This window comes from Aptenodytes patagonicus, chromosome 16, assembly GCF_965638725.1.
Source record: "Aptenodytes patagonicus chromosome 16, bAptPat1.pri.cur, whole genome shotgun sequence".
Lineage (NCBI taxonomy): Eukaryota > Metazoa > Chordata > Aves > Sphenisciformes > Spheniscidae > Aptenodytes > Aptenodytes patagonicus.
The window spans coordinates 7,896,961-7,920,905 of record NC_134964.1 but is presented as its reverse complement, the minus strand read 5'-3'; the positions used below and the strand labels follow the sequence as shown (position 1 = coordinate 7,920,905).

The 23,945-nt window shown below is 52.6% G+C and overlaps 4 protein-coding genes across 5 annotated transcripts; 2 read left to right on the top strand and 2 right to left on the bottom strand.

Annotated features, from left to right (window-relative positions):
* The first annotated feature begins 287 nt into the window (after positions 1–287).
* DCXR (dicarbonyl and L-xylulose reductase) lies at positions 288–3,765 on the top strand. Its single transcript, XM_076353934.1, has 8 exons — positions 288–379; positions 460–557; positions 777–931; positions 2,083–2,125; positions 2,445–2,544; positions 2,708–2,772; positions 2,867–2,984; positions 3,469–3,765. The coding sequence occupies exons 1-8, from the start codon at positions 322–324 to the stop codon at positions 3,570–3,572; spliced, it is 741 nt and encodes a 246-aa protein (XP_076210049.1). The 5' UTR covers positions 288–321; the 3' UTR covers positions 3,573–3,765.
* RAC3 (Rac family small GTPase 3) lies at positions 3,762–9,291 on the bottom strand. Its single transcript, XM_076353938.1, has 6 exons — positions 9,198–9,291; positions 6,744–6,815; positions 6,349–6,466; positions 5,643–5,705; positions 4,992–5,151; positions 3,762–4,874 (listed from the first exon to the last, which is right to left on the bottom strand). The coding sequence occupies exons 1-6, from the start codon at positions 9,230–9,232 to the stop codon at positions 4,744–4,746; spliced, it is 579 nt and encodes a 192-aa protein (XP_076210053.1). The 5' UTR covers positions 9,233–9,291; the 3' UTR covers positions 3,762–4,743.
* Positions 9,292–10,226: 935 nt separating this feature from the next.
* On the bottom strand, positions 10,227–22,167 carry LRRC45 (leucine rich repeat containing 45). Of its 2 annotated transcripts, XM_076353897.1 has the most exons (17): positions 21,948–22,167; positions 20,908–20,969; positions 19,953–20,023; positions 19,314–19,492; positions 18,453–18,581; positions 17,740–17,852; positions 17,119–17,177; positions 16,920–16,997; positions 15,821–15,956; positions 15,487–15,564; positions 15,204–15,315; positions 14,960–15,030; positions 13,962–14,054; positions 13,264–13,356; positions 12,340–12,513; positions 12,098–12,245; positions 10,227–11,686 (listed from the first exon to the last, which is right to left on the bottom strand). In XM_076353897.1, the coding sequence occupies exons 1-17, from the start codon at positions 22,165–22,167 to the stop codon at positions 11,490–11,492; spliced, it is 2,013 nt and encodes a 670-aa protein (XP_076210012.1). In that variant the 3' UTR covers positions 10,227–11,489. The 2 variants fall into 2 exon arrangements, with proteins under 2 accessions (XP_076210012.1, XP_076210013.1); XM_076353898.1 differs by lacking the exons at positions 19,953–20,023; positions 21,948–22,167 and having other exon boundaries at positions 20,908–20,938.
* Positions 22,168–22,284: 117 nt separating this feature from the next.
* On the top strand, positions 22,285–23,945 carry CENPX (centromere protein X). Its single transcript, XM_076353946.1, has 5 exons — positions 22,285–22,347; positions 22,421–22,472; positions 22,549–22,602; positions 23,001–23,089; positions 23,234–23,945. Exons 1-5 carry the CDS (start codon positions 22,306–22,308, stop codon positions 23,246–23,248), a joined length of 252 nt encoding a protein of 83 aa, XP_076210061.1. The 5' UTR covers positions 22,285–22,305; the 3' UTR covers positions 23,249–23,945.

Below are 23,945 nucleotides of genomic sequence, written 5' to 3'. Positions count from 1 at the left end.
CTTGCTGGGTCCTCTGAGGGGAACTAGGGGCTGCGGCAGGGTGGGCCCGCGTTCTGCCCTCCTCGCAGGTGCCTTGGTTGAGAGGCGGCCCGTCGCCGGGCAGCGCGTCGAGCAGCGCCCGGGGCCTGCGGCCCACGCCGCCAGGCCTCCATCCCCCGGCCGGGGAAGCGAGGGGCCGTGCGGCGCCAGCGCGGGGCAGATCTCGCTGCCCGCCCCGGCCCTATCAGGCCGCCCCGCTCCCGGGCCCCGCCCGGCCCCGGCGCCGCCTCGGTCCCGGCCCCGGGCTGGCGGGCCCGCCCAGGCCGCGGATCCGCCCGCGGCATGGAACCGTATCTCGGCTTCCGCGGCCGCCGGGCCCTGGTGACTGGGGCCGGCAAAGGTGGCCGGGGGGCGGCCGGGGGGGGGGAGCCTGGGGCCGGGCGGGGGCCCGCGGCCGGGGCTGACGCCGTCTCCCCGCAGGGATCGGGCGCGCCGTGGCCGTGGCGCTGAGCAAGGCCGGGGCCCGCGTGACCGCGCTGAGCCGCACTGCGGCGGACCTGGAGAGCCTCGCGCGAGAGGTACCGTCCCGGTCCCCGGGACCCCCCCGCCACCTCGGGACCCCCGCCCCCCCCACCCCCATCCCATCCCCCCCCATCCCCCCCCGGGCTTGGGACCCCCTCCGGGAACGCCCTCCCCCCGCCTCGGGACAGCCTTCCCCCCCCCGCCCGGGATAACCCCGAGCCGGGCCCCCCGGCTCCCCCGCGGCCCCCGACCCACGCGGGCTGCCCTCGCCGCAGTGCCCTGGCATCGAGCCCCTGTGCCTGGACCTGGCCGACTGGGACGCCACGGAGGCGGCGGTGAGCGCGGCGGGGCCCTTCGAGCTGCTGGTGAACAACGCGGCCGTGGCGGTGCTGCAGCCCTTCCTGGAGGTAACGCGGGCGGCCCTGGAGCGGTGAGTGCCTCGGCCTCGGCCTCGGCCTCCCCGCACGGCCGCCAGCGGCTGCGCCGGCCCGCTGCCCTCGGCCGCGCTTTGGGCCCGTGGTGGAGGGGTGTCGTCCGCTGAGCCTTAGCAAAACTGCGAACGTCCAAAGTTGTGACAAAGCTTTCCAGAAGTTGGTGTCCCTTACGAAAGGAAGCAGCTGGTGCATAGGCACCAGGCAGACACCAGACAGACAGACACGCACACTTTCAGAAATGCCCGACGTTCCCTTTCTCAGTGGTTTGTTCATTGTTACTGCTTATGCCGGCTTTCTTTTCTTTACTGCGTTTTAATGCTTTACATAATCGCCTTTCACCCTGTAAACATCAAAAGGAAACCAAGTAAAGCACTGCCGCTATTCCACGCTGTTACTGAGTAGCCAGAACCTGCAGTTTCACCCCTTAGATGGTGGCACGCACATGCCATCCAGCCTGCGCAGGAGAGGAGTGCCTTTTGCTGTTAATCGAGCTCGGAGCTTCCAGTCTAGCTCTGACTCAGTCTCTGCTAAATTGAAAAGCAGTTGTCGATAAGACAATTCAGATATAGAGAAGACAAAGACAGGTAAGGGAGTATAAAACTGTCACAGTGGGAAATTAAATTTGCTTACTGCAGTAACGTGACATCTTTTTTTCTCAAAGATCCATAGTTTCAGCTGGGGGGAAGCTTTAGGTTACAGGATACGGTGAGTCTGTTTCCTTCTGAGAAGATGGGTCATCCTTTGTCCCTACATTAAGAATGGCTGTTGCGGGTCTGTAATAAAGGATTCATTTGTGACTAGAATATAAAATGTATGGATTCTACTAAGACCATTCTGCAGAACTAGCAGGTAAAAACCTGACCAAGGAGGGACTATGTGGCAAACAGAAGTAAAGCTGAGTCCTGCTAGAAATGTGACGATGCACGAGCGCGCCTGCCCCCCCTGCACACTAAATAGCTTACGTCCAGTGAAGGATGCCTAATCATTCTTGCTAAACCAGTCAGCTTGGCATTTTTGTCCACGTTCTAGAGTATCACCAGTGTTTCTAAGATACCAGCAGCACTTGTCCTCTGCTGCCTCCCAAAACAACTCCTCTCTGGCCTGGGCTGCAACCGCTCTGTAACTTTTAAATTTGATTTATTTGTAGGTCTCTTGATGTGAATCTTCAGGCTGTCCTTCATGTTTCCCAGGTGAGGAAGAATTGTCACTGCAGTTGCCTCCATGAACAGCAGTGACTAAGTTGTTCTGCACAGCGGAGATAAGTGTCCGCTGTGGGGGCTAAAGGGACTGTAATTCAAAGCTAACCTGACAATTTGCGCATACAGCCCCTTCACTCTCTTGCTTTGACTCTCTCTCTTGCAAGTGGGAGGCAGTGAGGACTTAGTTCCTCCGGATGTTTTTGCTCTTTTGGCTACCATAATAGCCGGGCAAGATTCCAACTGAATGAAATAATGATTTCTCCTGTTACAATTCCGGCATCCCCCCTTTTTTTTTTCCTTCCCCCCCCAGATTGTTGCTCGGCAGATGATTGCACAGGGGGTGCCAGGTGCTATTGTAAATGTCTCTAGCCAGGCATCTCAGCGTGCTCTGCGGGATCATGCTGTTTACTGTAAGTATGTGTGGTGTCAGCAGCGCCCCTCTCATTTTTGACTAGCTGGAGACCCACAGCCACCAAGCTGCTGGCTGCCGATTCTGGGCAGTGAAATACTTCTATGTGCTCCAGAGCAAGTGCTGTGCACTTAAACGCCTCCTGTTTTTCCCTTCTCTTGAAGGTTCCACAAAAAGTGCTTTGGATATGCTGAGCAAGGTAATGGCAATGGAACTGGGACCCCACAAGGTAGGATTCTTTCTGAGAGAAAGAGAAGTGTGAAAGCTGAACCCGAGCATATGCTCTCAGAGCAATCTGGTTAGACTGTTGCTCTTGGTCCCAGATTAGGGTGAACACTGTGAACCCCACGGTGGTTATGACCGACATGGGGAGAATTAACTGGAGTGACCCTCAGAAATCTGCTGCCATGATTAATCGGATTCCGCTGGGAAAGTTTGCAGGTCAGTGGTGTAGATTTGTCGCCGGCCAGGCTGGGCTCTTTTGTCGTATCCAAGCCTTCCCTCTAATTGACATCACAGCCATAGGTACCTTGCTTCTTTTGTGGGCAAAGTCACAACTCTGCTGAATGGCTGTGGTTGAATTCCTGAAGCATTTGATGAGGAGAGGGCGAGAATCAACCTTACCTCCCCTCTTCTACAGCCTTCTCATCTTGGGACAAGTGAAATGCACTTACTCTGTTGTTCATAAATATGACTGGGAGGGGAGCATAGGTGCTTGCTGTGAACTACGTATCATTTGATCGCAACAAGGACTTTTTGATGTCCAGCTCTCAGCCACACTGTCCTGTCCATTAAGCGCAGTTTGGGGGCAGAGATATTTCCCTGCTCCAATTACACGTAGAGGTCAAAGGCATACCTTTTGGGATGCTTGTTTTCCTAGTACAATTTGAGGGGTGCAGTGGATGTTCTCTGTGTTTGATTCCAGAGGTGGATGATGTGGTGAACAGCATTCTCTTCCTGCTGAGTGATAAGAGTGCTATGACAACTGGCAGCTCGCTGATGGTTGATGGGGGATTTCTTGTCTCCTAAGATGACACCTGCATTTCACACCTGGCCTTAATTTTCATACTAGTACTGCATAGATGTAAACGGGATAGAAAACAATGACACAGACCCAGTCTTGCTGGAGAAGAGGGGCAGCAGGGCTGGAACCTGTACGAGAAGCGAGGCAGAAAACTACCTTTAGAAGGCTGCTATATAATAAAGCTCACATACGCCGTCATGGAGAATGTTTATTGCACCAAATAAGGTTTTATCTTGTCACTCTACATGATGATTAGAAATTGGACCTGTCTTTCTTCCAACCCTATTCCCCCCCCACAACCCTTCAGAAGCTCTCCCTGTTCCATCCAAATCCATAGAGCCCGCCTGCACTTTCAGTGGGAAGGGAAAGAAGTTAGCAGACTCCTCATTGCTTCCTTTGCTGTCTTTAGTAGAAAAAAATAAAACAGAGGCAACAACCACAGCCCTGCTCTGCAGAGACTGGATCTGGGGGTGGGGGGAGGCCCTGCTAAAGACTGATGGGAGGGAGCAGCACCACGCTGTCCTAGGGTGTGCACACATGAAAAGGCAAAAACATCGATTGCACAGAGCTGTTTCACTCACTGAGTTTGGCTAGTACCCAATGAAGCACCTAATGATTAGTTCTTCAGCTTCATATCTTATTTACTTCAACCCCTTCTGGGGCTGGTTATGATTTCTTGTAACAGTCTCAGGCACGTATCTGCTAGAGCACCAATTTGTTAACTATTAGCCACAGCAGGCTGGGCAAGGAGACCCTACCACTCTCCCAGCTGCTCTCATCATTCAGCACCATTCGTATCAGCTCCCTCCCCACTCCCACAAGGATCTTCACCACCAGTTTCACCTGCAGGTTGAAACCAGGTGTTTCCAGGACAGGATGGATGTCTCGGCCCTTTCGGCTTGGAGTTCAGGAGAGCCAAAACAGCCTGTTGCCCCAAGGAGCTACCTTGCCTTCTCCATTGTACCTCCCCTGGGGGCTGTACAGCCCCCAGCTAGTCTCCTGCCCCCGCTGCCCCTTCACATCAACACTGACGTTAAATCAAAGAGACATTTAAAAAACACTTGACCGTACATGATGAAGGGCCCTACACAACCCAGCCCCCTCCAGAAACACCCAGCTAATATGCAATCTGTCAGAGGACGACAACATGCTGAGCCAGCACCTAGGCCACAGCCCTCAAAACACGGTACACTTTTTGCCGGGCTTCTTCACGGGCGGTGGGCAGAGCACAGCCCGGATGGCTTCATCAAACACCGTCTTCAAGCCCCGCTGCGTCAGGGCCGAGCACTCGAGGTACTTTACCGACCCTAGGGGAAAGAGAGCTCCAGCTCAACCACTCCAGTCCTACCAGGACATACTGTCCCGCACCCACTCCAAAATAAAAAGCTCAATGCCATGGAGGTCTGCCAGCACATGAGACTCACCAATCTCCCGAGCCATGGCCAAACCTTGGGGGTAGGTGATGGGGGCCAGTTTCTTATCACGTAACCGTTCAATGGTGTCCTTATCATCCCTCAAGTCCAGCTTGGTGCCCACCAGGATGATAGGTGTATTTGGGCAATGGTGTCGGACCTCAGGGTACCACTGAAACAGAGAGGCATGATAAGAAAAGCAGCTATAGCAGTAGGTGCAACCATGAGGATGCATCTACTGTTAGGAACAAGGTTTTTACTACTATCTGACACGGTGGCAAGACCTGAACAGGATACTTCTGCCTACAGGTCTGAATATGCTCTGCAGAAAGAGATTGGTGCAGATGTAACAATGAAGGCACTGAGGCGTGGAATCTTGACAGACAGTGCCAGCCAACTCTGCACGCAGTGCTTCCCTTAACAGCATTTTAGCTTCTAGGACAGCCCTTATCTTCTTTAAGACGCAGACTCAAAAAGGCAAAAACTTAGCCAAAGAAGTCAAGAATAAAAAGTAGGCCCCTCTTAAAACCTGCAGACTATGACCTTCCCTTATCAAAACACGACCACTAGAAATTTTGGGCTTGTAGGTGTGGTGCTGGATGGGGCAGGGGACTTCACTGGTTCCTCCCTTCCACTGTTTCACCCAGAAGGAGAATACTTTACCTTGGCTCTGACATTCTCAAAGGAGGCTGGACTCACAAGGGAGAAGCAGATCAAGAAAACATCCTGTGCAGAAACAAGAGGGTCAGCCGTGTAGAAAGAAACAGCTAGAGATAATGGAGGGAAGGTGGAGAGGGAGCCTCATAGAGGACAACCCCCTCCCACAAGCAAGGACTGTGGCTGTAAGAAATTTTTCCCCATTAAGGGTGCTAAACTAATTCAGAGAGGGAAGGAATGGACTTAGAGTGTATGACTTCATCGTCTTTTACAATACTGGGCTCTGCGTGTTTAAGAGCCTGCGGCCACAAATACCTTAACAGCACTATGGGCTTCACCCCTGGTAGGGGGGCCGTGTAGGGATTGCTACAGCCAGCGAGACATTACTAGTGCAGCCCAACAGTGAGCTGTGCCACCGAGAGAGAATGGGAATATGGAACGTGGCTCAGCTGCACAGCAGCCCCACACCATTCCTTTCACTTGAGCCTCCCTATGGTACGCGTAACTGTTCAACCACCATTACAAAGCAGGGACTAGAATAGGACGATCTCTTAGGAGAAAGTCAGCTGTGATACTTCTTAAACAACCAGAATTATGGTTACAGCTGCAGGAACTTAGACTTTCCTCAAAGGAAAGAAGCCCTGGCTGTCCTTGGGAGCCTCCCTGTCCCCAAGAGGGAGCAGTTACAAGCCAGTCCAAGCCCAGCACTCACCGTCTGTGGATAGGAAAGAGGCCGCAGTCGGTCATAATCCTCTTGCCCTGCTGTATCCCAGAGGCCTAGGTTCACTGGCTTTCCATCTACCATGACATTGGCAGAATAGTTATCAAACCTGCCAAGGAAGAGTCCCCATCAGTGCCAATCTTGTTGTGACCCACACATCTCTATATGAAATCCAAGGGGGCAGCGAATCAGGAGAGGACACTGCAACACAGTTCCAGTGGGGATAGTCTGCCCTCCTCACATACACAGCCATACCACCGGCATCTTCCTCATGTGTGAAGTTCACAGTCTGATTTGGGACAGCCTTCTCCTCACCGACAAAACCAACTTTTAGAGACACGTGCATAGAGAGCAAAAAGCAACTGAAGCCCAAGGCCATTACTCACACAGTGGGGATGTATTCTCCAGGAAAGGCATTCGTGGTGTAACTGATCAGCAAGCAGGTCTTCCCTACAGCTCTGCAGAGGATAAGAGTGACAAGCATAAAGAAGGGTACAGCAGGAAGCACTGTAAAACCCTTTCCCCACCCAAAAAAGAGGTTAGGTAAGAAGTTATCACGTGAGAAAACAAACCTGTAGCAGGCTGGAATTCTCTAGCTTTCGGGGACCAGGTCTGAACACTTACCTGACCCTGCTCTCTCCCACACCTTTTCCCCACCCATTCAGCCTTAGCAAAACACCAGGCAAAATATATTTGTTCCAGGAAGCAAAAGAAAGGGAATAAATTAGGGTTCTGTGCTGGGCTCAACACAAACATAATAATCTAGCAAAATGGGTAAACAGTGAGGTGAAAAAACGTGCAACACACAGAATTATTCAAGCTCCTCAGAGGAATTCAATGTCAATAAATACAAAGGGGAAAAATAAGTATCCATAAACAAAAATTAACTTTAAAATTGACCACCGTCAGTTTGGAAAGACATTTTGGCACCAGTGTAGATCACTGAAAATATCAGCTCAGGGCTTTGCTGAAGGCGGGTGGGATTGGTCAACGCAGTGGTGGCAGCTGGCAGGGGTTGGGCCTGGCTGGCAATAGTGTAAGCATATGAACTACAGCTAGCCCTGTAGGATAAGGGAAAGCTTAGTTATAAGAACAGAGGAGTACTATGAGCGTAAACAACCTATTTATCACTGTGAAAGTTGTGAACTGCAGAGAACCTTCCAGAGAAACAGATTGTGAGCGCCAGTGCCAGGGAAAGCTGTCTGTGAGGTGCCTGAGCGAAGCTGAATACCCATCTCTGTTGGCTATCCTCTACCCAATTCTGTAACTGGAGTGACGTAAGGAAAGACTTCAGGAGTCAGCGAGAGACCCCACAATCCTGCACCAGGATGACACAAAGCACGGCGAGAACCACTACAGTAATCCACCCAGATTCTCCCCTGGATCAGGTCCCCTCTCTTGGAGAAGAGGGAGGTTGTGTAAGGAACCACTACACCGACCAACCCGACTTTCCTCCTGAACCTCTCTCCCACCAAACAGGGAAGTCACGTAATTCACAAAACACAGGCATATCTACGATTTAAGTGTTTTGGTATCCAAGTTCATTTACTCTCTGCGCTGTCAATTTGGTCTTAAAGCAAAACACCGCACTGCAAACCTTCAGCTGAAGTCCGTTTCCAACATGCTGTGCTCCCAGTTGTTGCTCTCCCCTCCACAATAAGGCTGTGCTGTTTTGGTGGGTGGCTCTTTCTCCTGCTCCCCTCTTTAGCCCCCACAGGCTAGAACCTGGAAGGCCCGGCTCCAAATGTGCATTTGAGGGGGTGGCACGCGTGGGAAGGCAGAAAGACCAGTCCCTGCCTAAGACCAGTTCACATTTAGTTCTCCATATCTCAGCTCTGTGCTTGCTGTGGTGATCAGAAAAGCAAACAGGAATTACGAGGAAAAAATATGCAGGACAAGCTAGGAAAAGTTACGAAGCACCATAAATCTCCTGCATGCCTGCATCTTGCATACAGATGTGTTCTCAGAAAAAGGCATATAGGAAAAGCCTAAAGAAAAGAGCAAGAAGGATGACAAGAGGCACACGGTGAAATCAGAAACAGCAGTGTATTTCACCTTGGAACACAAATGACAAAAGGAGATATGAGAGAAACCCGCAAACATCAAGATTTTTAGGGAGGACTTTGTGATGAATCACGCTTGTATGACGAAAAATAGCGAAATACAGGCACCTGATAAAACAACGAGGAGACAGATTTAAAACTCAAGAAAAGAAGGTATTTGTTTTCCGGGCGGTACAGCGCTGGATGCGAGACTGAACAGCGTTAAGAGACGAAGACCCAAGTTTATGAACTAAAGAGGGAGCGGGATGCGCTGGGCAAGACTGTAACGGCCGCCGCCGCAGCAAGGCCCCGATCTCCCGCCGGGAGGCGGCGGCGGCGCCCGCTCGGCCTCGGCTCGCCGCCCCGACGCCCATGCCGGCCGGCGGGCGGGCGCGGGGAAGGGCCCGCGGCCCGGCCGCCCCGGCTCCTCACCCGGCGGCCGCGGCCGCCGCCTGGCGCGTCTCTCTCCAGCGCCGCGGCGGCCCCGCAAGTGAGGGGCCACGGCCGGCCGGGCCACCGCGGCCAGGCGGGCACAGCCCCGCCGTGCGCCCGCCCCGCCCCGCCCGGGCTCCGCGGCGCGGCGCTCCGGGCCGGGCCTCGCCGCCCGGCGCCGCACCTCCCGCTGGCGGAGCCGGCTCTCCCGGGCCGCGGGGCGGGGCCGCGCCGCGCCGGGCCCTCCCTCCCTTCCTTCCTTCCCTCGGCGCCGCCGGGCCCGGGCCCGCTTTGTGCGGGGCTGCGGGGAGGGTCGAGGCGCGGCCGGGGCGGCCCCGCCGCCGCCCGCGGCCGCCGCGCACTCACCCGTCGCCCACCACCACACACTTGATCGCCTGCATCTGCCCGCGATGGCGGCGCCGCCGCGACTCCGCCGCAGTGACAGCCCGCGCGGGCGGGGCGGGGCCGAGCCGAGCCGAGCCCAGCCGAGCGCGGCCGAGCCCAGCCGAGCCCTGCGGCGGGGGCGGGGCGGGCGCCGCGCCGGGCCCGCTCCGCCGCCGGGGCGCGGGTCTCCCGCCGGCCCCGCTCTGCTGCCGCGCGGCCGCCGGCCGGGCCCGCCGCCGGCGCTCTCCCGCCCGCCACCCGCAGCCCCCACCGCGGGCGCCGGAGGCCCAGCTGCGAAGGGCGTTGGAAGGGAAAGGCGGAGCGCACGTGTAGCGCCGCCCTACCCCGCCCCTCCGCAGGATCCAGCCCCCCCGTCTTCCCTGTCTCCAGCGGCCAGCTCCCGCTGTCCCCCCCCCCGCCTGGCGGGGCAAACCATCCCTGAAGGGCAAGTTACTTGCGCGCTGCCCCTTGAAACAGGACGATAGGTGTTGCTCAGAAACTCGCAGAGGAGGGTTCCCGCAGCGCACGGCCACCTGCTCAAGGACGAAGCTTTAAAACCTGGTTGCATCGTAGCTGCAGATTTCTCCATCATCTGCCCAGAGCTGCTGAGGAACAAAGACACAGGAGCAAAAATCCTGCATAAAGATGACTCTTGGATTCCTCCACCTCTCCAAGTACTCTGCCAAGAACAGAGAGAATTCGTGTAGCGGTACTGCCTCAAAACAACAGGCTTTGCTTTTCCCTTACCTGCTGGTCTACAGAGCTGCCCAGCATCCACAGACTACCTCGCTATCAATACAGGCTCTCTCCTCCCCTTGTGACTGGGGCATAAGTTCCCAGCTTCCTTGCTTTTACCTTAGTTCAGGACCAAAATCTGTAGACACACTTAGCTTATCCACCTGTAACAGCCTTCTAGCTCCAGGACAGACTAGCAGGATCTTCACGAGAGTAACACAGCAGCAGGCCCCTCCCTCCACATCAGCCAAACATCCAGCTTGTCACCGTCCAGTGTTATGGCAAAATGCAAAAGCTCTTTATTAAAAAACCAGAGCAAAACGCAATATGAAAAATCACAAAGACAAACCAACCAGTCCACACAGAAAGTTTCATTTTCCAGTTGCCTCTTAAAATATGTGCTGCAAGTTCACTCCTCCCACCACAGACTCACTGGAGAAACTAACAGGAGGCTCTCATACTGCTGTCCTGACAGAGGTCTCCACTTTCTCCGATTCAGACCCCCGCATCCCTTCCCTTTCTCCATGCCACATGAGGACTCGTGTTGCAAGGAAAAGGAAGCACCTTCTTCCCTTTGTGCTCCGAGAAGCAACTCCCCAGTGGTGAGTCAGAAGCATCGCTCCTCTCCAGGGTAAGGCCCAGAAAACAACACTCAGCTCCAGGATCCTGAGAAGCCAGCAGGACAGTTTTGCCATTTGTCATAGTGGAATGCAATCCTGTTGCATTTTGGACACAAGAACTCCAGCCAAGGGCTGCAGTTCACAGCGAGGAAGCACAGACGCTGACCCCCGACACCCCACCCTTTCCATGCCAGTCAGCGTTGTAGAGGCTTGAACCATGGCCAAAGCCCAGCTGTCCAACAAGGATATGGATAGCCACTGCACAGCAGTCCCCCTCTGCAGAGCTGTTTCCATATATATCGAATGCATATCTAGTGCCCATCACTACGGCCAGAGCCACGGAGCGGCAGGGTAGAAGAGCCAAAGTGAGCCCTGTCAGCCGCTGCTTCCATCTGTAAGCACTGGGTATAAAAGCACAGGAGGGTAAGATCTGGTGTTTCCAGCAGCTTCGGGACCCCATGAGCAAAGTAAATGGCTCCCACCTACAGGGAACTGTAAACACTGCTGCCCGTCATTTATCAGGTTTCACTGTGAACAGCCCTGGCATCCAAACAAATGCTTCAGAATGACCGCTGCCCAGGGAACATACAACCCCCTGGTAACAACAGGGTGTGCCAACAGACTGGTGCTGTATAAAAGGACACAGAAATGACTTCAAATGCTGTAGCAGTGCAGGGGAAGGGCTCCGCATCGTGAACTCAGACCCACGAGCCTCTATCCCAGCCCTGGGCGGTTGTTTTCTCCTCTCCTTTATGCGGTCAGGAGCAAGATTTCTGAAGAGCTAGAGTGATTTTCTGTGTTTGCAAGCCTTCGTGTCACCCCACTGTGACAAAACTGTCCCACTTAGAAAGAAGGGGCTGTACCTGAGTTGCTCACCCTCTTCCTGACAGCAGGTATCTGGATTCTTTAAGCCATGCTCTCACTTCCTAGAACCGTGGGCTCCTAAGGGGGAGCCCTGCACATATGCCATGATGGCATTCTGCAAGAAACTTGCTCGCTGGGCCTCCTCTTCCCTCATCCTGGAGATGTCAGCCTCTTTCATTCTCAGCTTCTCCAGCAGCATAGAGATTTCACCTTCTTTGTCCAGCAGTGCCTCGCGGTGATTACTTGATAGGGCTGTGAAAGAAGAGCAGCATTAGTAAAGAAAATTAGGATGTCCCTAGAATAAACAGGAACAACACGTTACAGGCACAGCCAAAGGCAGTGGAAGCAGGATGATCAACAGGCACACGGGAGAAGCTGCATGAGACAATGTGAGAGGTTTTGCACAGACAAGATGTTACACTTCACTGTGCAGGAAATCCAAACATTTCGCTTGCTGTGCAGCCTTGGGTAGTTATCCGAGTCTTGGTCTCTCTAAAATGAGGACGAGAATCCCTGCAAATACATCAGGATGGAGGGTACGATTCATGGTCGTACGCACAGGCAGGAAGCACTGTTGTCACCACCTGTGAGCGTAGCTCGGTTCCAGGCCCACTGTAGGGTAACCCAGCATTACCATTTGAGAAGCATGAAAGGATCCATCACCTTTCAGCTGTCTCTCCAGGGCTGCAATCTTCTCTCTCAGCCCTTCCTGTGCTGTGCGTTCAGCCTGCAGGTGTCCAATCTGCTCCTGTAATTCCACCTTCACTTTATTCACCTCTGTCACTTTCTCCTCTTCTTTACTGTTCAGGTCCTGACACACAAAGACAAATCCATGAATAACCAAAGAACTTCAGCAACTTGTTCTGCCCCTGTGGTGACCATATCTCTACTCCAGGCCAAATTACCTGCTGAAGTTCCTCTAGCCGCCTTCTGAGTCCATCAGCGTGCAGGCTCAACTGATTGGCTTTGGCCTGGGCCTCAGCAACCATTTGTTTTTGCTTAAGGCAGCAGTTCTGAGCTTCATCCCGTGACTCAGTCATCAGCCGCAGCTTCTCTTCTAGGTGTTCTAGTCGTTGCTGCTGTAAGACACAAAGGAAAATGAAAATACATGAGTCCCATTCCATTCCTGCGAAGGGATTCTCCCCTTTTTGTTCCCAACACAGTGAACCCTTGGTCGAGTCAATTGGCACTGAAGAACAAGCACAGGACTTAGCCATAATAGATAGGGCACTTGCATTCAGGAGTGAATCTAAGCTGCTTTCTGTTGCCAGGGAAAACATTCTGATGGAGGTGCTGCAAAGCCGAGCTCACTCACTGAGAAACAGAGGCACGCCCTTGGTAGAAACACCAATGCCACTGTTTACAATTAATGCTCTATCTTTACTTCCTCCATATCCCAAATGGCTCTGAAACACTGTTGTATGCAGCTAAGCCACTGCTGTGTCCCACCACACACGGCGGCTTTTATATGTTTCTCTGAGTCCAGAGAAACAGGAGCAGCCCATGAAAGCTGCTGTTAAACAGAAGGATTGACACCTGGCTGTTAGCTTCAAAAGTTAGAAACTTAAATGAAACCTGCTATGACAATATCCATGTCAATTCTGTTACTACTGGAAAGCACAGAGCAGGTGGGGATAGTGGTTACATTCTGGAGACAATTCAAAGCAGACTTTTCAGGACTCCTTTCTCAGAAATCACACTATTTGCAGGCCAATGAAACGCAGAGTGGGGAGTTACTCAACAGTTCCCCGAGACAAAAAACATAGGCTAGGCAGCCAAATCCATTCCTTCCCGCAGAGGCAGAGCCCACAGACAGGTCTTGTCCTTACCTCCTCCAACCGTGCCTGACTCCGGACTTTTATTAACTCCTCCTCTGCCTGGCCTCGCTCAGTGAGTGCAGCTGCTTTGACTTGGCTCAGCTCCTGCCACAGAAACATGAAAGATCATTCCAGATAGAGAAGCTGCATCACTGCAACACTGACCAGAAAACATTAGCAGCTTCCAGTCGCAGGCTACAACGTGACACAGCTGTCTCTCTCACTCAGGGGCAGGGAAAACAAACACAGATTACATACCTTTTCTCACCCCAAGATTGCCATCTAAATTCAATGAGAATTTCAGTTATATGAGGGCAAGTAATGGGTGCAGCTTTCCAAAGACAGGGGAATAGGAGAGGGCAGTGCTGGATCTAGCTGGGGGAACAGATAAGGAGAAATATGCTACGCTATTTGGGACCACATGGGAAACCTGTGAAGTCAAATCCTGGTAAGAATCTAACCACGTTCAATGGAAACTTTATTTTTGTTCAATCAGAATCTACAAGTTTCTCCCTTGGAACCTTCTCCTTCCTCAGTCCAAAGCAGTAAAAATAATTTCAGCTGGTAAACTGCTGTTTTCTGTTCCTCCCTACAGCACATGACAATCTTTACACAGGTCAGCAACGGAAGACTCCACAAAGCTCCCCTGGCAGCCTTCTGCTGCCACCACTACCCGAGTGTTCCAACACACCTGGAGCATCCATTCTCACCTCCTCCAGAGCTATCCTGATGGCCTCCAGCCTCTGGATCCTGTCCTGCATGGAGCGTTCACTGGCCTCAATGTGCTGTGTCATATGATCCACCTGCAAAGCAGTAGAAACCATTTAAGCAAGTGCCAGAAAACCACTCCTATCTCCAGGCATAGCAGCATGGCCATTCGGCATGAGAAAGAGCATCCTCTCATTGACCCATCTACCACCAAAGAAGAACTCTTACCTCCCTCAGAGCTCCACTAGGAAACTGTAATATAGATAGAATCTGCCCTCTAGAAACTGGGAACTTTAGACAGAGATCCCTTCCAGGCCAAGATGAAAGATACAGAGTCCGAGCTCTCATCTTCAAGTGGTACGAAACACCAGAGTCATTTTCTAGTTGTAATGAGGCTAAATCTTCCTGGCCTATGTCTTTTCTTACAAGATTTCACAATCTTCGGAAAAACCTATTGGTATATTTTATTTTTGAGAGATTTCACACCTCAATAAACACTCCAAAGAGAGTTGATCACAGCCTCTTGTCCTGTCCACACTCAGACAGAATCCCCCTGAAACATAACAGAGAAGGAACTAGCAAGCTGAGCCCCGTTAAAGGATTGGTTGTATATAGCATGTATGTCTCGATTTCCTCCATTAGTGCATCTTTATTTCAGTGAGCATGACAAGACTGCTTATTCATAACCATCTCTATGCATAGCAAGACTGACACAAGGGCCAGCCTCCAAGCCTCTTTTGTAGAATCATGTACCACTCTGGCCCATACTCTTGCAAGCTACAAAATCTTACTAGCTGGTAGAATGTCTTGTGACCTCTTCAGCTAGGCTTTGCTTGTAGTAATGGCCTATTATTCTCACAGTGGACTCAGTAAGTCTGAGTCCACTAATTTTTAAACTTGTTTAAGAGCAGCTGACAGCAAACAATGACCTCCAGTGGCGCCTGTATGTCAGGACCAAAGAGAGACTAACCTCAGGATGCTGCAGAAACCCCATTCTTACCTCTTTTAACCGAAGGGACTCCATGTCTTCAAGGCTTTGTTTAAATCTTCTCTTCTCCATTTCCAGGCGTTCTGCAGATTAAAAGCAGACATATCACAATTATGGCATTCCTGCTACACAGGCTATATTTACACCCTATCACAAACTCTTCCACCCTTTCTCCTTGGCTGCCTTGCACCACTGGCTCATGCACAGTAACCCCAACCCATAGGTGTCCATGAGCTGCTTCTGCTCCTCCACTCACCTTCAGCCTGCACGGCCCGCAGCTTCAGCTCTGCTGTTGTGTTGGTCAAGTCTTGTTTTACTTGGAATAACTGATCCTGCTGAACTTTGCACTTCTTCTCCAACTCATCCACCTACAAGGAAATTACCACCACAATGGATTTTCCTTCCTATTAGCCGAGAAAGTTGGCTGTACAGAACAATCAGCAGAGACGCAAACAAGGATCAAAGTAGAGGACATACATACAGAGCAGAAGCGAACAATGCCCAAGTCCCGCTTCTCAGCCTTGGACTTGCTTTCCTACCTGGTTTCTTAGAAGCAGATTTTTCTCACTGGCAGCAGACAAGTCACGCAAAAGCTTGCCTTCCCGATCAGCACCTTCCTGCAAACAGATCAAAATTAAGAGCCTGTACTCACCTTAGTTCTTGCACTGCCAACCTACTCCAACCAACACCACGGCTCCTCTCCACACCTAGCACTCACCTATCTAATTTACACAAGAATTTTTGTCATGGCAGCTGTGGTTAACCCACTAAAAATCACGCTTGCCTATCCCATCCAGCATCCCTCAAACCTACACAAACCAGGTTTGACCTGGAACCCTGCTCTCAAACCTAACTAGGACTTATCCAGCTCACCTGCTTTTGCTGCTGGAGCTCTGTAAAGTGGCGCTCAGCCATGCTGGTTTGTTCCTCTTTTGTGGCATTCAGCAGCTCTCCCAAATTGTGCACCTTCTGCTCAGACAGAGCCAGGGCAGCTTCAGTCATCTGCAGCCTATACAGAGAAACATTTTCCAGAGTCCTTTCTAAGGGAGACACTTCCAGTGAGCTCTCTACGCCACATAGTACAAGACGTTAACACATATTTGGCAGTGGATGAAATCAGGCTAGCTAAATGAGGCATTTTGTCCCTGGGAAAAGGACACCGCTTATCTCTGTGCCCAGCAGCCTCTGCAAATAGTGAGTAACCTGGGACTTCTCAGAGCCTGGTGTTCTGGTGCCCCATTGTGTTTTCCCTGTGTTGTCTTCCATGAGCTGTTTTCCCTGCCTGGACCCCTCCAGGATTTGCCCACTCTCACAGAACAAATCTGGCTATTTTATACCACTGCAAGGTCGTTGAAAATTAGGGATGGAATTTTAAAGACAGGTAGCAGAAGCAATTTGCGTACTCTGTACGAGGGACATGTCCACACTGAGGCATGACATAATGAAACTACCTTTACCTGACAGAATTGAACGAGCCAGGCTCATCAGTGTTTGAAGTCTAACCACTGTCACGTGCATATGGCTCTACACAATCTAACACTGCTTTTGGGCAGCTCCACCTCATTGTTCCTACGCATACAACTTGCTGGTCAGGTTCCTCCATATATGCAGTGGTTCTCAGAGGATACTGCCAACTGCCAGGGGAAGCAGGTAGAGGTTCTTGCCAGGCTGTAAGCTGTGCAAGGAACGTGCCCCCATCCCAACCCCACAATCCCTTTTTCTCCTTTTTTCACCGTCTGGAATTCACTTGCTCTTACACCAATGCACTGTAATTTTACTTAAAAACAGGGTAAATATCTAGCGTGGCAAACCCAAAGGCCTGATCTGACTGTAATTTCTGGATATTCCTACAGAACTAAGTGAAATAGTAAGCCAGCCACTCTACAAGATTATCCCCCTTCTTAACAGCTCTGCTCAGCACTGCCCATACAGCACAGAACGGTGAGAAGGCTAAGGTTTTCCTCCTCCATACTTGGCTTTCAGTGAATTCATAATGGAGTGCTGCTCATCCAATGCTTCCTGTAGCTGGCTGACTCGTGCTGCAGACATCCTGCATTTGGGGGGAAAGAGAAGAAAGTAAAGAAAAAAAAGGGTGGGTAATTTCTGCCAGGAAATGGAGGGGGCCCAATTCTGCTATCAAAGAGCAGAAAGCACTCAGAAATTCAACTCACCTGCCACTCCTGGCTATTTCTTCTCTCTGCTTGTCTATAGTGTCCATCAAATCCAAGAACTGTGAACAAGGCAAACATCAGTGAGAAAATGAACTGCATCAGCTTGAAGCATTTACAATTCTCATCTTTCTCTTCCTAGTGACAGCTGAAGACAAGTCAAGCCACTCTATTGAAAGCAAGCAAACTGGAGGTCTGACGGGTTCATTAGCACATCTGACTGAGGTCATCAACCATAGGGACTCTGCACCATTAGGTGTCAGAAGGAAAACAGACTCATATTTCTAGGTTTTCACCACTTGGAAAATATCAAACCAGTTGCAAAAGAAGAACCGAAGCACGAATATGGGTGAAAAAAATCACCAAAACTTCTCCAGAATCGAGAGTGAATATGTTCAGCAGGGCACATACCCATACCCATACCGTCATGGATTTGATCCCTGGGCAACCTAGCTCAGGGGAAGGACCCAATTTACTAAACAATGCTGTGTTCCCGCCCATAAAGATGCACATGCAACTTCAGGTGCACAATAATCCTGTCACTGAGTGTTTCATGGGGACACCGAGGGAAAGCATAGGATTCCAGCTGCCCCATTTGAACTGCCAACATGTAAGATTGCTGACCTGCTTGGTCTTCTCATCCTTCAGACTCAAAACCTCCTTGCTGAGTATGTATGCTCGGTTCTGGGTCTCACTCAGGATAGTCTGACGGTCTTGGTTGTGATCCATGGCTTGTTCTGATGCAGAGAGAGCAGGAGAGCATGCACATGTTTCTAAAGCAACAGAATAGCAAGCACTGCTGGAAGAGATAGCACTCGGGATGATGCCTGGCTATCAGAAGGAGGACTGTCCTGCTTCTGCTACTGTAGCCCTTCTCAGGCTGGCCCACGTAGAGAGACCGCTCTCACCTTACAGACATAAGGTGGGGCGGAATCGAAGAGAGCAGTGTATATGGGGTAATCAACACCCCAGCCACAGGAGAGCCATTCAACTCCACTGTGGGTAGGACAACGACAAAGGACATGCTGCATTGGCCATATCCAAACTTGGCTACTCAGAGCCAAACTAGAGCCCCAAGTTCTCCCACGTTCACGTGGCATAATCTCTAATTCAATCCAAATTATTTTTTCCTCTTGCTGGTAAAAGTGACACCTCCAACCTGACCAGCCCTCACTAAAAGACAAGAGGAAGCAACGTAGGGCACTGTGTAAATGCCGTTGAGAAAGGGAGGGGAGGAGGGATAGCTCCCTTCTGGAGCAGCAAGTGCCCTATATCCCACAAGTGCCGAAATGGGAAAGGAGTTGCTGATTCTTTCCTGTGCAACAAGTAATACTTACCCACAGCTTTCAGGATATCACTAGGAACGTTGTTCCCAGCCAGCTCCAGCCTCTTCAGGGTCTTGTTGCTGTGCAGGCAGTTCAGCAAAGCTCGGCCACCCAGAAGCCCAATATTATTCCAACGCAAATCTATACAGAAAGCAAACTTTCACCCCGGTAGTCACACATCTGCTGAAAAACACAGCGCTCCAGAGAAACCATGCTCCTTATACATCTACAAGCATGGCTAACTAATCCCAGATGGTCTCAGCACAAACACAGGTGAATACTATCTCCCTTTTCAAGATGAATGAGAGGGAAGGAAAATGACAGACAAAGCAGGAAAGGCAAGGATGAATCTTAAGTGCAGTAAAGCGCAGGAAGCCATTACAGTTCAAAAGGTACACAAGTCTGCCCCTCACGTTTTAATCTCGTGAGCCTTCCTTCCACAACCACAATCTGTGGATGAGAAAGAACCAGCACCAAGAGACACGTTTTCCTGAAGGAAATTCTGGCAGAACTCCTTACAAAGGACAAAGCATGTGTGACGTAAGTCTCAGAGTCTGGCATGAGGCATGCCAACAGCATCCACAAATGGGAATGAACCCATTCCCTCCTCCACTAAGAACTGTTCTGCTCCAAGCACACAATCTTCATCTGCAGGCTTGGTTCCAGAGATTCCAGTTACAGTTCCCACTCTCCAAAGGCCATGGGGCTGTGACCTCTACTCCCTGCACAAAGCCCGCAAAGCACTCCAGACTGGCAGGAATTGGGAACGACGCTGACCAGTTGGCAGAGATCAGGGCAGGCTGCCACGAACCTGAAGATATATGTGTGCATGCATGCATATATGTAGGTGGACAAAGAACTAGTCACTCTCACCCAGCTCCTGAAGGCTAGCATTTTGTTTCAGTGCCATGGCCAGCTCTCCAGCCCCTTGATGGTTGATCTGGTTATTGCGCAGATCTAGCCGCTGGAGAAAGTTGTTTGCTCCCAGTCCGTGGCAGAAAAAGGAGAAGCCCTCCTCCCACATGCCAAGGTTGTTCCATTCCAAGATTAGGCTAGGGAAAATGAGACAGGATTGGAGTTCATGGAGTAAACGGACAGTTGCAAGAGCTTGAATGATACCTGGATCATGGTACCCATTTGAACACCCAGCTCCCCTAACACAGACTCATTTTCAGAGAGCAGGATGCTGCTAGGGCCATGCATCCTCAGAAAGGGCACCTCCAGTTCTCACTCCTTCACCTGTCCCATCCCTCACGAGAAATCGCACCACTTGACATTCCTCCAGAGATTCCAGTTACAGTTCCCACTCTCCAAAGGCCATGGGGCTGTGACCTCTACTCCCTGCACAAAGCCCGCAAAGCACTCCAGACTGGCAGGAATTGGGAATGACACTGACCAGTTGGAACATCTGGAACCATCTCTGGAACCAACAAAACACACCCTCAACCCTTTTCTAATGTTGTGCTCCATCTGGCAGGAATAACAGAAAGAGAGGTAGATACAATTTTTTACCTCCTGATGGATTTGTTCTGCCTAAGAAGTTTTCCCAAAGCCTCAGCTCCCATGGTTCGCAGGTTATTTCCCTGAAACAAAAGTCCCAGGTGATCAGTAGGCTATGCCCTGTCCCAATCCAGCTATCCCATCAAACACCACCACGTGCACCCCAGCTGTAATGCCGATTTCAGTCTGTCAAAGATGGGCTGAGTAACATTTGTTTCACACATCAGTCAGCTTGCCAGAAAATGAAAGACCCCGGGAGGAACGGTGGATGCATACACCGTCAGTCTTGTGAGGCATCATGACTGAGCTCACAAAAATCACAGGATAGCACAGGATCAGCATGGCCCACGATGGGTCGGAAAATGCTGATTCTAGATAAGCAGAACCCTTTCAACACACTTCATTAAAAAGGGCTCGGCTAGCACCAGCACAGATGAGAAAGGTAGGCGTGATGCAGTTTAGGACTGTAGATTCAAGAGAATAGCTATGTGCCAGAGGAATACAGACAGAAAGTCACTCTCGCAGTAGAGCGATCATCACATCTGAAAGTGCATGCTTAGTTCCAAGCCCCAGGCTAGCTGAAAGACACTGGCGAGCTGGATAAACCCTACAGAAGCGCAAGTCAAACAACTAGTAACTCACTGATTAATACGGAAACCCGAAGAAAAGCCTACATATGCCTCATCTGACCAAGCAGCAACTGACAAAAGTTATACAGCAATAACTTCGTATCAAAACAGAGTAACTGAATAAAAACGGACAAAGATGAGCTGCAAAGTAACTTTGGAAAGCCGTGACATGGTGTTAGGGAGGCAAGGACTGAGTCACTTGAGAACAAGAACTTTGCAGAAGTACGCATCTTGCAGAACAATCCTGCACCAGGAGTGTCTGTTTCTAACTCTGATTAAGCTTGTGCTCCTATTTCCTTCCCCACCTCTTTGTCTTAATTTCATTTGAACGGACTCACCTTCAAATCTAAAGATTTGACTGTGGTGTTGGAGCAAAGACCATGCAACAGAAGTTTTACACCTGAGTAGAAAAAAAAAACCAGACAGTTATTTATTTCATATGTGTAACCTTCTGCCTGAGCTGGAAGAGAAAGCACCCTTTCAAACAGCCAGCTCAGAAGACGCGGCTATGATAAAACATATGACTTCGTAAACGGCCACTGCTGCTGGAAAGAACAAGCGTGAACTTTCAGGGCAGGGGATTTTTTTCTATATTCTCAGAGAAAGAGGTGCCTGGGTAGAGAACCGCATGTCACCCTATGTACCTTCCTAATGCAGCTATGAAAATAGCCCACGTCCAGATAGGCCACACAGACAAGACTCTTGCTGGCTTGCTTAACCCCTGCTCACGCAGCAGGGACTGAGTAGAGACTCATCCTACCTCCTACAGCATCCCCACTCAATGCTTGCTAGATTTAACGATCCAGTGATCAGATCCAGCAGATTATCATTGAATCCTCCTGTATCAGCAGCCGCCACCAACCCCGTCTATTCAAGGCCAACAGTAGCAGACGTACTCTCGGAGACGTAGGGAAAACACCTCTGGCGACCGAGGGGTTCGTGACCAGCTTCGAACTACACCGCCACGTCCCCCTCCTGCCGCCGACCAGGCCAGCTCGTCCGTTCGAAACGCGAACTGCTTCTCCTCCAGCCGCCCCGCCTGCCAGCTGGCGGCTCCAGGTCCACCGTGACACCGCCGCTAGGCCCCCGCTCCCCCGCGGGCTGCGGCACGGCCCCTCTGCGGTCAGCGCTGCCAGCGGCCCCTCGGTCAAACGTCCGCGGGCCGCCGGAGGGCCCGCGCGCCCCCGGCCGCGGAGCGGGAGCGCAGGGGCCGGGCACGGCCCCGCTGCGCCGTTCCGCCTCCCGCCCGCCCGGCGCCAGGGGGGGGGGGGGAAGCGGGGAGCGGCCCCGCAGGCGCGCCCCCGCCCGCCAACAGCCGCTCGCTGCGCGGGCCGGGCCGACCCCGGCCCGGAGAAGCCGCCGCGGGCCCCGCGCCCACCTTCCTCGCTCAGGCCGCAGTCGCCAAGCGCCACCTCGGCGAAGGGCGCGGCGCCGGGCAGCAGCCGGCCCAGCGCGCCGCACGTCTCCAGCGAGAGGCTCTGCGCCGCCAGGTCCAGGCGGCCGCGGCCCGGCGCCCCGCCGAGCTCCCGCAGCCGCCGCAGCACGGCCTCCTGCGGCGCCGCGCACAGCCGCGCGTAGGCCCGCCGGAACTCCTCCATGGCCGCCGCGGCGCGCGGTACCGGCCGCGGCCGGGCGCGGCGCTGACGCCAGCGGGACGGCGGAGGCGCCGCCGCCCCGCCCCGCCCCCGCGCGGCGCGCGCGCTGCCGGGAGGCGGGGGCCGGCAGCGCGCGGCGCCATGGAGGAGCGGGACGGCCGCGGCGGCGGCGGCTTCAGGAAGGTGCGGCGGGCCCGGGCGGGGGCTCAGCTGCGGGCTGCCCCCGCCCCGCTCATCCGCTCTCCTCTCCGCGCAGGAGACGGTGGACCGGCTGCTTCGGCTCCACTTCCGGGACGGGAGGACCCGAGGTACCGGGGCGGTGGCGGGCGGGCCCGGGCGGGGCGGGGCGGGCCCCCGCCTTCCGTAAGCGCTTTGTCGTTGCAGTTAACGGCGACGCGCAGCTGCTGATGGCGGAGATGCTGAAGGTCTTCGTCCGAGGTGAGCGCGCAGCACCTGCTCCCGGTGCCAGGCCCCGGGTCAGCCTGAACCCTGACCGAGGGGACCCCCCCACCCCGGCCTCACCGCGGAAGGGCACCCCCGTCTCCTCCCCGAGCACCCAGCCAGCCTTCTGCTCGTCCCGTCGTGCCCCAGCTCTGCTCTGCCGCTGCACCTCACCGCGGAGCGAGGAGCTGCGCCTCCGCCACAGCCACAGCCGTGCCCCCGCTCCCTGCACCCTCGCCAGGCTGGTGAACAGCCTCCTCCAGGGAGCTGGGCCACCTTGTTCCCTGGGACTGCGTCCTCCTCCCAGAAAACCAGCCCCCGACACCTCGTTGGGACCACACACCTAACATCTCTAAGACCCCTCTAACAACTCTTTCCTTACGCTTGTACTGCAGAAGCAGCGGCACGAGCAGCACGGCAGGCTCAGGCGGAGGACCTGGAGAAAGTGGATATTGAACATGTGGAGAAAGTGCTGCCACAGCTGGTATGTAACTACAGAAGCTGTAGAAGCTGAACTGCGCTTGAACAGGATAAGGATGTGGGCTGAAGCAGCTTAATCCTCTTCCTTCTGGGAGATATTCAGGGACCCCGCAGATGCGCTGACTGGCTTGCTGCTCTCTCCTTACAGCTTCTAGATTTCTAGAGGCCTCATGAAGCACACGTGGCCTGCCAGCAGAAGATCCTGACCTGACAGTGAACATCTGGCTCATCCTCAGAGTCTAGCTCTAGGAAGAACAGTCTCAACAACTTCTTTCTCTGCCATTTTGCTTCTGTTTCCCCTCTCCTTTACCGAGCGTGACAAAGCCCTAGGCAACTATGCTGTCAGTGCTATTTTTGAAAAGAGGCTGCCACACGCTTGTTTTGGTCAGCTAAGTGTGTAACTCGTTTCTATCGTGCTGCCTTACTCCTTTCACAGTAGCCCGTACTTCACAGCACGGCAAGATGCTGTTGCTTTCTCAGCTAATGTGAGAAACAGGTGCTGCTTCACAGAGATGCATGGAAAGACTTAATGGCTGGAAATGTCGTCCAAACATCAGGCTCTCATCGCCTCAGCAGGCAGCTGTGGCAGAATCTTTAGGTCCAGCTCCAAGCCTGCCTAATGAATAGGTTGTTAACAGGAGCTCAGTCACAGGCTCTTGCCAAAAGCAGGTAACTGATCTTTATTTTATAAATAAACAGTGTCTGTCCCTCACTACCTTCCAGTATTTCTCCAGGGCTGTGACATCAAAGAATGCTTGGAACCTTTTAACCATTTGATATTCTCCTCAGAAGCTGCTTCCCCTCTGCTATAAATTTGTTCTCACAAAGAAACATCAATAAATTAAAACCGAGTCACCCTC

Coding starts and splice junctions, on each gene's coding strand:
- DCXR (XM_076353934.1), top strand. CDS start 322: ATGGAACCGTATCTCGGCTTCCGCGGCCGCCGGGCCCTGGTGACTGGG. Junction 2,126..2,444: donor CTGTCCTTCATGTTTCCCAG/GTGAGGAAGAAT, acceptor TTCCCCCCCCAG/ATTGTTGCTCGGCAGATGAT. Junction 2,773..2,866: donor TGGAACTGGGACCCCACAAG/GTAGGATTCTTT, acceptor TCTTGGTCCCAG/ATTAGGGTGAACACTGTGAA.
- RAC3 (XM_076353938.1), bottom strand. CDS start 9,232: ATGCAGGCGATCAAGTGTGTGGTGGTGGGCGACGG. Junction 6,816..9,197: donor TGTGTGGTGGTGGGCGACGG/GTGAGTGCGCGG, acceptor TATCCTCTGCAG/AGCTGTAGGGAAGACCTGCT. Junction 5,152..5,642: donor TTGAGAATGTCAGAGCCAAG/GTAAAGTATTCT, acceptor TCTCTGTTTCAG/TGGTACCCTGAGGTCCGACA.
- LRRC45 (XM_076353897.1), bottom strand. CDS start 22,167: ATGGAGGAGTTCCGGCGGGCCTACGCGCGGCTGTGCGCGGCGCCGCAG. Junction 19,493..19,952: donor CAGAACAAATCCATCAGGAG/GTAAAAAATTGT, acceptor CATTTTCCCTAG/CCTAATCTTGGAATGGAACA. Junction 18,582..19,313: donor TGCTAGCCTTCAGGAGCTGG/GTGAGAGTGACT, acceptor CTTTCTGTATAG/ATTTGCGTTGGAATAATATT.
- CENPX (XM_076353946.1), top strand. CDS start 22,306: ATGGAGGAGCGGGACGGCCGCGGCGGCGGCGGCTTCAGGAAG. Junction 22,473..22,548: donor CCGGGACGGGAGGACCCGAG/GTACCGGGGCGG, acceptor TTGTCGTTGCAG/TTAACGGCGACGCGCAGCTG. Junction 22,603..23,000: donor GCTGAAGGTCTTCGTCCGAG/GTGAGCGCGCAG, acceptor CTTGTACTGCAG/AAGCAGCGGCACGAGCAGCA.